General features: G+C 39.6%; 1 protein-coding gene across 1 annotated transcript in view; it reads left to right on the forward strand.

Moving 5' to 3' along the window:
* Window positions 1-12,614, forward strand: part of nphp4 (nephronophthisis 4) — a 235,828-nt gene that overhangs the window by 172,266 nt on the left and 50,948 nt on the right. The window contains exon 18 of the mRNA XM_030054965.1: window positions 12,126-12,260. Within this exon, the coding sequence (XP_029910825.1) occupies window positions 12,126-12,260 (135 nt within the window). The remainder of the gene's footprint in view (window positions 1-12,125; window positions 12,261-12,614) is intronic.

Consider the following 12,614-nt stretch of genomic DNA (forward strand, 5'->3'; position numbering starts at 1 on the left):
TGCCCACCTTCTGCTAATCCCATGCAGTTCGGGCCACAAACCCTGCAGTCCACATGTGTTCTTGTGGCCTGTTGTAAAATGGTGTGTTTGTGCAGACTGGGGCCTAAACAGTCTTGGAGCTGCATCAGTTGGCTTTGACTGGAAAGCTGAGACTCTTGTGGATTCAATTGAGCCACATTTGATTCATGTGTGATGATGCTGGCCCCCATAGCAGCCATTTCACTGCAGTCAGAGCATTTTTTCAGTGACTTGACGTCACTGTATAAAATGACCTATAGTGACCTCTAGGATGATCACAGTCTCATCAAACTTTACAGCCACAAACTAGAGACTGAGGCTGTTCAGAGGATATGTGGCTTTCCTATGTGTAATGACAGTAAGAGGGAGTTTCTGAGCAATGTCCAGATCAGAATGCTCACTGAAAAATGCAATAATTACAGAAATATCCAAATGTCAAACATTTTGGATACCAAATCAAAACATGAATTTTTCTATGGTGTTCCTCAAGGTTTTGGTGTCTCAGTGTGGGATTTTGGAGGGATTTTTAAACCATTTTTATTTACTCTTGAGTGATCAAAAATGTTCAAATCTTGCACCACATACTGTATGTATAAGAAATCATATCAACATAAAAACTGCTCCAACAGCTTATGACAATGCTTATGCTCCTATCATAATGTCCTAACCCTTATACACTCTAAATAAATAAATAAATAAATAGGCACCTCACCAAAACAGTGTTTGTTACAGATTTACAGAATAACTTCACACACAGAGCTGAGCTGCATCTCAAACTAATCTTCACGTTCCCAGCTTTCAGATGTTTACCACTTCTACTGTGGACCTTTTATTTCCCCCTTTCTTTAGAGCCTAAAATGGATCTAATCTAAAGAATGGTAAGGGGTTAATGGCTAATGTGATACCAAGAGGTAGATGTTGACTAACACTAGCATGCTGTAATCAACAGTAATATTGATTACTGTGCACCACCATAAAATGGACTGTTTTCAGTATAGTCTTTTACATATTTGCCAGGTTTAATGACGATTAGACAAACTGTCATTTTGTCATGAGCTGTAAATGCAACAGTGACACTTTAATTGATTAATAACAGCCAGGTAAAATACTGATACTGTCATTGTTTTAGAAATGACAGAATGAAAGAAGCCTATAAACAACTATTTAAAAAAACTAAAAAATGGCAGAAAATCAACTAATGCTAATTAACACAATCTAAAACTGCTGTGTAATAATTGATTTCAAATTAGAATTTAATGTAAAAATTTGTATCATAGTATGTCTATTTAATAGATATTTATTAAAGAAAATCAAGAAAATCATCTTCTAGGGGAAAAAAAAGTTGAACATTTATCCTTTTGCATTGCAGGTCCTGAAACCACAAGTCATCTGTTTTGGTCCATGAAAAGCAGCTGATGCATTTGAAATCCTTCATGTGTTAGGCTTATTGCGCATTTCTGGCTTAACAAATCATGGCTCGATCAGGTGATAAATGTTGAATTGAAAGTGTACCTAACTAGCCAAAGTTCTCTTACATTAAATGTGTTTTGTTTTCTTTGCTTTTACGTGTTTGCCGATGATTGCTCTTGTCAATGCTGCTGTCTTTCCCAGATTTCTATTGTACAAGAAAAGTTGTATCCCAAGAGACTTTCTGGTCAAACAAGTCAAATGAATATAAAAATTTCAAATGAAAGACACTTTAACACAAACATCTTGGCATCTCTTGTTTTGGCTAGAATGAACTCCATAACGCAAGATTGACTTATTCCCTGACTACATGACTGGAGCCAAATGGCTGGGGCTATGGAGACCTTGCACAGTGTGTCATACTTGAAAAGCCACGCCCATTAGAGGGGAAGACAATCCATGCCGATGCATGAATGCAACCAAATTATCATTGTTGGGCAAATTTCCTTTTTATATCTTTTATCTTATTCTTTAAGTAATTGCAACACTAGATTCTCCAGTTGGATTCATTTAATTCTTTCAAAAGTGCCGTCAGGTATCAGTAAGACTGCCTTTTCTCTACATGAACCTTGGGTTTGGAATGAACTGCAAAATAAAATGAAATAAAAGGAAATTTGCTCCTCTCTCAGATAGCCCTGGCCTGGCACTGCCTTGATGTGATGTGTTATGGACTTTGATAATACCCTTGACACCCTCTCCATTGTTTTGTGTAAGTGAATGTATTTTTCCAATGTGTGACTTCGAGCTCTGTGTTGACCAGGACTCTTTGGAAGAAGAGATATTGTGTCTCAGTGGGACCCTCCTGGCTAAATAAAGGATGAATAAAATGTGAAACTGCTATCAAAATACCAGTAGCGAGCTAGTTTCAGCATGACTAGGGATTATTTTGGCATTCGAGAGGAAGAGGTGTTTAGAAAAGCTCAATGTTGTTGGTCTCACACTGACTAAAAGAAAGGAAACCGGACCTAAAATGATACAGCCTGGTTCAATTCCAATATTTTTCTCAGTAACCTCCAGGGTTACTGTTGCCACACCGCAGCAGTGAGGAAAAACTACATTTACTCACCTCTGTGCCATGTTTAAATCACTGAATTAACTGTTAAAGCTCCGCTATAATGGTCTTCTCAGATGGTAAGTGACACGCCGCCTGCGTACCCGCTCGAATCAACGGGGTCTCAGTGCACTCCTCATGTGAACAGACAGGCAGACAAGCGTTCTGCGAGTAAATGCCAGGCGCTCTACATGTTGTAACCATGGAAACGGCCTCTGTGCACTGCTGTATCCCCACCGGTACAACTATATTGTCTTTAGTAACATATTAGTAACATACCATCTTTCAAGTTATTCAGTGAACTTAGGAGCTGAGTTGAGTTAGTTAGTTCTCTGCCTGGTGTTTAGACTAGCGGTGTTGAAGAGTGCTGCTCTCACAAGGCAAGGAGTCCATTTTGTGGGGTGACACTGCACGTCACATAGAGAAAAGTTCAAAACAATTCAACTCTGGCAGCGGGTGGGTGTGTGTGTGTGAAACGAGCATGACCACAACAGTTTCACGGGATTGCGCCCGCCTGTCGCTCTGTCTGACAGATTGCCTGCGTCTCCCTACCTGCCCGCTCACCTCTCATTGAAAATGAATTACTTAGGTGCGTCAATATAGCTCCCCGTCTGCAAAGACCATAAAAATAGTATTTCAAGAGTTGTACTGAATGACTCACTATCACGCTACCATAATTTCAAAGCCAGTATTAAAAGACTTCAAATGTGTTTATCCATCATGGTTCTCATGATAGAAAATGAGTGGAGGCAAGTGGCTGCTCTGCTGTTCGACTTTCATTCATTCGAAAGCAATTAAAGATTTTTAAGAAAACAGGAATGTTTTATTGCAGCTACTGAGATGATTTCCAGCTGTGACTGTGAATAATATGTATTTTCTAGCAGAGTTTTAACGTTGGAGTCAATGGCACTACTGCATCAAATCCCCCTCATGACGTCGTTTAATCAAACATGGCGCTGAGGTGCATAAGGCCAGTAGTCACATGAAGTCAGTGTGCTGTCGATAACGTTAATTAGCTAATGAGCTGGGGTGAGTGTTAATGGGACAGGCTACCATTAGGCAATGTCTAAGTAAGCTAACTTTCAGATAATCACATTATACTACAACACCAGTTTTGAGACAATATACGTACTATTTTTCTAAGTAAAACTGACAATTGGATATCTGACTTACCAGTGAAAAAATGCTGCTACATTATGCTTATTTGTGCACTGTCTATATGCTAGTACAGTTTGTATGATGGCTTCTGCCTCACTGTCAAACAGTCTCTTGAAGTTTATACTTCCTGGCCAAGGGCTTCAGTTTAGCTTCATAGCAATAGCTACATTGCCAAAACATGCTGTGTGCTCTTTTATTATCCACTTGGCATCTAAAATATGTCATTCATATTATTTTGCTGACAGTAACAGGAACCATAGATGAGAGACGTGAAGGTCAGCTTATGCTAACTAAACTGAGTTAGGGCATTGTTAGAGTATAAGAACAATTTTACAGCTAAGGTTCCAAGGGCTAAATTCTGCTGATTGGGGTTGTGTCTGTATCCTTTCTCTTCCTTTCCTCTAGCTCTCTTCTCTGTTCTTTCTCTTTCCCTTGCCCCCTTTTTCTCTATCAACACAAACACACACACAGACATGCACATGCAAACATGTCATACCTGCCAACACGCATGCCTTGCATGTGGAAAATCCACACAAAGACACCATCAAGTGCACATAATGTGCACACAAACATATTCACACATATCCACAAATGCACAGCCGTACACATGCTTTCTTTTTCACACGCACACACATCCACACAGAAAACATGTATCTGGTCCAGCCCGGTAGAGAAGACAGATTAGGGCCTTCTCCAAACCTCACAGTGCTCCTCATCTGCAGCGGCCTGATAAGCCCTGGAGAGACTGACAGTTGCAGCAGGAGAAAGAGGAAACTCCTGCTTAAACCTGCATCAACTGGAGCAAAATATCAGCAAAATTTATCTAACAATTAGGTGAATTAAGCTTGTTTTGTGCTGTCCCCGAAGGACGCGTGCATGCAGTACATCTCAGTCCTTAAAAGCACTTGCTGTCAATAGCCCGGACTTCATCAAGCCTCGCTTCTACCCCCGAGGTGAGAGAGAATCTGCTTATTTGGAAAGGTCGGTGGCCTGGAACAGGAAGGCTGGAGAAATCGAATATCCTAAGACTAGATTTTGAAACCCCCTTGGTGCTTGCTCCCATTTGTTCTGGGGGCAGTAAATCAGCAGTTTGTTGTGGCCTTAACCTTAAGAACTGCCGGCGGAGCAGAGAGGGCCAGCAGGTTGGGGTTGTGCAGGGTGGGGTTATTGTCATGCAATGTGTGCGAGGTACTCAATAAATCTGATAGAGTTCAGCCCCCCTGGCACTTTCTTCACAATTAGTCTCCTCTCCGCAGACAGCTTAGAGCACCAAATGCTGCGCTGGGTTTCCTTTCCGCAACCCAAACCCAGAGTATTAGCTCCCATTTCAGCAGGGAGGATCATCGGCCTTGTCTTGCTAATCTGTCAGCGTGATCGAGACAGTTCGAGAGTGATATATGACCGAGAGCAAAGCACCCACGTCAACCTGGATTATCGCTATAGTAGATATTATCTGATGACTCTAATAATGATTCTAGTGATAGCAGATTAATTAAAGTGATTGAATAATAAAGCCAATCAGGTCATATGTGCGTTCATCAATAGGCCATTTGTTTACTTGTGGGTGCGTAGCAGCGGGTGTTCATCTTATCACGTCCTTGCAGGCTTATTGTATGAATCAATCATCAAAGTATTTTTCTGTCCAAAGAAAAAAGGCTGAACAGCTCATCATGAAGCAGTGGGAATGAGATCTCCATGGCTTTGTTATCGACTGGAGATGTTTATACGGTGGCAGAAGTAATGCCTTCACAGTAATATTGGGGAAGTATAACTCAAACAAATGTGACGTTTATATTTGGCTGAATTCAGTGGCCGGGGATGGGTGATGGATGAGGAGGGAAATGCATAGGGAAGGCAGACACCTCACCCATTAATCTGCAGAACTGCGCTGTCTGTGTCTGTTTGCATGGCAACACCAGCTCCCCATTACTCATTGAGCTGCCGCCTATTATCAGTTTGTTGATGAAGGAGTTTGCCTCTAAAAGATGTGGAGGGTTCTTTTGGCTCCCCTTCTCAAACTCCCACAAGCCTGCATAGGTGTCACTTCTGCGCAATAAAGCCACTTAATTGCTGCACTTACAATATTTCACACGAAAATATCCCTTATGAAGTATTTTAAAGCCTCTCGGAAAATGCTAAAACTTCTTACACTGCAATTAAGCGCCTCGATTTTCTATGCTGAGATTTTCCAAAAGCCCAGAAAGCTTAATGAACTTGGAGCATTGTGGCAGAGTGCAATGTGTTTTGTAACCTTTTGTTTTAATTACCACTTCAGTCATCGGTTGAAAATTCTATCTAAAGTCTGCCAAGTGCTGGCCTCTATATACCCGTAAATTACAAAAACAGGTCTGTTTGACCTCTGGTATTTGAAAATGCATTTGCGACGATAGGTGGGAATCTGCAAGCCCAGGCTCTGGTAGTAACTCTCTGTGAGCAATTATCTCTGTCACACTTCCATTACCAGGTGTTTTGTGTGTGTACTGCATTACTCAGCAGTGCAAGCAAGCCTCTCCCACTACGCAGCTACTGTAGGGGCTCCGCATTGAATGAATTAATGTTAGTTCGCCGGCAGAGAGGAAAACCTGGTATCGATCATCATTCACATTCTTAGCGCAAGCACACCCTGGAGTGTTTACTCATCCACTTGCCTGTAAAACGGAGAGGAAACAAATGATGATTCTGCTATTTAGGAACAGAAATAGGAGACAAAAGAGGTTGAAAGCCAATAGCAGTCTGGTTGCCAAGAGGCCGGTTTTTGCCAGATAAGCCGTAAACTGACAGCTTGTCTCCTCAAACGATGACACAAAGCGTCTGTGATAGGAGGATAAGTGACGTGTAGTACGTTTCAAAAATCAAATTGATAATTTGCAAGAGGGACCTCCAGTGAGATGCTGTCAATGTAGATATGTGACTCAAAGTATCTAACATGCTTGTTTCTGATGTGCTCAAACTGATCTACAGAATTAATGCCAGTCAACCAAGCCATATTTAGCAGCTTCTTATTGAATTGACTTTCAGTGTCTTCGATACCCAGAACACAAACTCCAACTATCAATCAGCCTGACATTCAGCATGTCGCCAGCTGTCTGTGTCCAGACCTTTCTGGCACTTTCAGGCCGCTAATTAATAGCTGTAGGCTTGGCTGCATAGATTGATCCTGTCCAGTGTCTTTGAAGCCATTGCTTAACCTGGACGTTGTTGATTTTGGCGCTGTCTACAGTGAAAAATGTATCTTTTCACATCTGGCTTCAAAGAAGGCTTTAGCCAAAAAGAGATTTTTTTTTTTTTTATTGGCAAACTGGCAGAATCTAGCTTCAGATCTCCCTTTGGCATGTGGCTTCCCTCAGGAGGTGGCAGATCCTGAAGTCTCAAGCCAGTGGTAGAGTTACACAGGCTTGGCCTTTATACAGAAATGAAATCAATGGTTATAGAGATAACTGTGGTTCTGTGAATTATAATCCTGATCTGGGAGGCAAATGTACCTTTTGCTTAACATTACTGATTCAGTGCCAGCTTACTATGCAGCAAAAGCACTCAACAGTAAACTAGGCTAGTATCACTATCAAAATAAGAACAAAGGCAGCAACAGTTGGATTTGCGTGCAGGGCCAAAAGCACTTTGTACTGAAGCCCTTGAAATAAGACGAGTTTGATTTTTTAAATTAGCAACAAAAAAAAAAAAAAAAAAAAAAAACAACAACAACAACAACTGAAAATTAGCACAAGAGATACAGATTTTCAACAGATGTACTCAGCTTTTAACTTTAGTACCTCTATTTGGAAAGAATTAGACCAGAAATTAGTCATTTGTCATGTCAAAACATGCCCAAAACATCATTGGCACCCATCTACCAATATTGGGGAGGTGAGGTGCCTGACCTTTGGAAGCTGACCTTTGTTTATCTGAATTGAAACATGAACATGAACATTGACCATGCATAAAACACACCAAACCTTTTTGGGGGAAAAAAAATATTTAATTAAATGTATTATTAACGTGTTTCTGTACACTTTAGTGGAACGATTAGCCTTTAAACCACACAGAAAACATGTAGGCCTGGCAGTAGAATTACAGTTGTCTGTAAACACTGTGGGACAACAGCAGCACCAAAGAAATCACTTATGGCTGCACTGTATACATACACATACATGCAGGAAAAAACTGTCCAGTGAATAATACACTCATTTACCCAACAAATCCTCCAACCCATACAACCTCATAGGTCGTTTGTTTCAACCCTCTAATACGACCAACAGAAGCGTTTCCTAAAGTAGTCGCACATAAGACCCACAGTAGCGTCTGTAATGCAACCCAAAGACGCCTTTCTTGTTGATTGACCCATCCACCACCCCACCAGCCTCCTAATGTGGACACTGTGGACCACAGTGTCTTTATTTAAGAGGACCACTAGAGCTCACTAAGTTTAAAATGCTACTGTAGGTTGTCATAAGATGCTGCACAAATGACCTATGGGGTTGGTTTTTTTTTGCAGTCTCCATTTACTGGGGAACAAAAACCAGCCTTTAAACCAACACAGACATTAGGCCCAACAGAACAGCTATGCAGGCCTGTCAGGCATTCTTTTTTGTGTAATTATGTGCTTGCCTTGAAAAGACAACACATCTTAATCTTGTGCATATTTCTTCTTTTTATTATTATTCTGCAATGTTTTTGGCACACTACTACTACTAGCTTTCGTTTTAAGCCCACACAGTGAATTAGAGAAATGTGCGGCCCGATTTGGAGAAGTGTGCTATTACTTTTATAAGCATTCCGACTCACGAAATTCTCGAAATTCCAATTTTACGGAAATTTTCGGCCATCCGCAGTGAATGGCCAAAACTTCCCAAGGCTTCAGGGCACAGAGCTTTTGACCTGAGTGCATGCACCAAATACGAAAAACGTGCGTCTTGTGTATGAAGGATGAAAAACGACAAAACAATAAATAAATAAATAAATACACATATCAATATATAAATGCATAAATAATTAAATTAATAAATATTTCTGCATGTATTTATTTAATTATTTATGTTTTTATTTATGCATTTATTTATTTGTGTATTTATACATTTATTTATTTATGTATTTATTTATTTCTACATTTATTTATTCATTTGTGTATTTATATATTTATTTTTACATTTATTTATTTGTATTTTTATTTATTTCTACATTTATTCATTTATTTATTCTACATTTACATTTATTCTACATTTATTTATTTATTCCTACATTTATTGTATTGTACGTATTGCTACATTTCCACATTTATTTATTTCTGTATTTCTGTGTAGTATGTTAATGAGGTGGGCGGTTCTTACATTAGTCTTAAGCACGACTGGTTTGTGTGTGTGATCCTATCCACTACTACTGCCTGGACTGGAGTCAGTGGCGGTCCTATATTGCCGCCCTAGGCGAAATTACTGCCTTGCACCATTCCATGTTACTACTCCTACCCCCGGTAAAAGTAGTAACGGCCGGTACTGGCACCGGTACCGGCGCCCCTCTGGCCGCTAGAGACGCCCCTCCCAGAGCCGGCCATGCTGTGCACGGCACCTTTTCAGCAAGCTGGGGCGCCTGCAGCTGCATAGATAATAGAAAACCGCTTCGCTGACTGGAGTGGTACATGGAGTGGTACATGTCATTAGACCTTCCGCTCTAGCTAGCTACTGTGTAATACACAATGGAAGTCCTCATGGGCTACTAGAGCGTGGTTCTTATCAGAGCTTCATGCATCCATGCATGAATCGTTCGCTTCTGTCTGATTCGCCCAGTTGACCAGTCGTGCTTAAGACTAATGTAAGAACCGCTTTATAGAGTGTGCTTTATAGAGCTTTATTTATGTCTCAGACCACACGAGCCCCAATGGGACCGTGGTTAGTGTCTCTTCCTGCAATTCAGGAGACCAGGGTTCAACTCCCCACCTGGGCAATAGCGATAACACTACACAACCTACAAATTGCATAGGGCTGGTGGTTTACCACATGGCCAGGCGGTTGCAAGGGTGGCAAGCACATTCAAAGTTTCTTCAGAAACTTTACAAAGTCCAGTTTCTAAATATTGTTCTGATATTGTCTGTCGAAATACCACAAATGCACGACTCCAGAGTCTTCATGTAGTTTCAAACAGCCTTTGCATACTTGATGAAAGATGCCGGCGCCAAACCAATATGTTTGATGCAGTGAACTGGCCTCCTTTCAACATTTTCATTTGGCTGTAATTCATCTTTTAAGTGTATCCATTTAAATGTCCTTATTATTTAAAGTGTCTTTTGTACCTTCAGTATACACAGTTATACACAGATCAATATACGCTGTTAGACATTCAGATCAGCTTTTCTTTTCTGCTCTAAAAATTTCCAAAAAAATTTGTACATGAGCATTTATTTTTAAGGCTCCTTCAGATTGGAATACCAGATAATCTGCAATCTATAATGTTTGGTTTATTTAAAATGATTTTTTTCCCCATTAAAACTAACTACTCACAGTATTCTCATTTATACCTGAACTTTTTATTACTTGTTGTATGTCTCCTTTTCTCTTTCTCTTTAAATTTATGTATTGTGTATATTTACACAATCATTTTTCATTTGGACTCCAAGAGCATTGATTTTTTTATAATACATGCATACAGATTTTTGTTGCTGTTGGGCACAAACCCCTCACTTCCAAATTTTGTGCCTTTGTGTGTATTCTAAATTGATTATGTATATTACATGCTTTTCAAACCAGTACAATATGCTCCAAAATGCACACACACAGCCTCAGGGGTATTGACTGGTTGGTGTGGAAATTGAATGCTTTTTCATTTTTACTATTTCACGGGTTTGTCTTTGTAAATGATTTTTATTGTTGTTGTTTTGAATTGATATGTTTTCTATTTTTGCTGTTGATGCTATGAACATCATTTTCTTGTTTGTTATAATCAGCTATTTTTTGTATTACCTTTGTATTGCAAGACCCACTCAAGAACACCATGTTTCATTTGATCTCTACTGAAACATATACTTTATTAATAAGTGTCTGTTGCAAAACTGATGCAGATATTCTCTTCATTTTTTCACTGTCGTATTGCACAAAGTGAAAGTCATCAAAAAGCTACTTTTGTTCAAAAAGCTACTTTGTTGTGGTTATTTTTGATTTAAAAAAAAAATTCAATACAGGATGAGCTACACTTACAAAGTACATCTGAGACTTGCTGTGTTGCTGTCTTAACACTGGACATGACTGATGGACCAGTTGCCTTCCATTGCATCCTTGACAATGTTAATAGTGCAGAGGTGCATATCATGGTGATGACATGGTAACAATATATCATTCAGCCCTGCCCCAATCTTTCAGAAGCCTCAGAAATAGACTGGATGACTTTTATATAGGGCGTGTTCCTGCCTGACACCACACAAAGTCACATGACTTTCTTGTTATAAATGGTGGACCGAACAGTAAATAAAAACAATTCAGCCAGAATTCTTCACCAGGCATAAGTCACAGAGTGGGAAAAGTTTTCTACAACAGTTGCTAACACTAAAATCTGTTTGATATAGCATTGTTATAATTTGTTATTGCAACTGCTGTTGGCAAGTGAGCTCATTGGCTTACAGTTAGCACTGTAGCCATAGGTTTGATACAAACAAGCATGCATGTCAGTCAATTGAACATGGTGTCCATGGATCCTTAAAAAGTCTCAATGTCTTTTATCTAAAAAAAAAGTGTTTAATTGGCATAAAAATGTCTTAATTCCATTTCCCAGTGGCCTTAAAAATGCCACAGACATGGAAAATAAGCTTTTAGATTTATTCACTTCTGTTGCACAGTGAAATTTCACAAAAGACTGGGTAACTTTTGGGAGCTGTTTTGATTTTGGTAGCATCATGTGGAGTGGAATGAATGGAACTAACAGCAATGACATTTCCTGGGAGCGTTCAGAGGACATAGAAAAAAAATAGATGCTTTCACTAGCTTACAGGTTTTACTAACAACTGTTACTTGTACTCTAAAACAACAACTTAGCGTTAATTTGATTGACAAGTAGTGTAGTCAAGGGGAAATGCAAATTCAATGAAAATTGGTTGGATAACCAATGTGATTGAATCCTGTTCAAGGCAATGAATATGCAAGAGTCTTTTAGACTTGGTACAATAGGAATCAGAGCTTATGCAGTCACCTTCATGTTTCCTTAACATGTCAGAAGTATCTGGTGTCGTGTGCTCCTTGCAAATTTTGTTAATTATACTGGTCTTAAATTTCATTGTGAGTAGCATTTAAAAAGTATTAAAACTAACTTGTTTAAACGTGTAGATACCCTGCAGATACTGAAGTGTTAATAGAAAACATTTTTTCCTCATTTTAACAAGGTCCTCTTTGGAAAAAAAAGACTAGATGTGAAATTAGCTGGATATGTCTTTGAAAACTGTTGGCTGTTCCTTCAGGATGTGCAGCGGATCCCAAACACAGCTCGGCAGGGGAACTTAAGCCATCGCACTCCCATATCATCAGACCTCGAGTGGGCATTGGTGGCTTCAGAGGGGGCAGTCTGTCCTCCAGCAACATCCTCCAATTTAATGGTAAGAACTTGACCTCACATCCCACTGATTTCATTTTGGTATTTTTATATTCTAATTGCCTTAAAGGGATGTAAACCCAGTAAAAAACATGTGCCTTAGCATTATTCTACAGTGATCATCCACCAAGATTTGAGAGTTCCTAAAAGTTAATAACTAATAAAATGGATTTTCAGGGTCTGCATTTTCTGCACTAATCCATTCCAGCAGGGCTTGGTGGGCTTCGGTTCCCCTTGTAGGGTAACAATGTTGTTTTGACCCTGGTAAGACCAACCAAAGACAAACCAAAGTGAAAATGTCCCACTTGTTGGAGCTGAAAGTGCTACAGCTCTTAGCAGCACTGAAACAATATGTTAG

Source organism: Myripristis murdjan, chromosome 7, assembly GCF_902150065.1.
Source record: "Myripristis murdjan chromosome 7, fMyrMur1.1, whole genome shotgun sequence".
Lineage (NCBI taxonomy): Eukaryota > Metazoa > Chordata > Actinopteri > Holocentriformes > Holocentridae > Myripristis > Myripristis murdjan.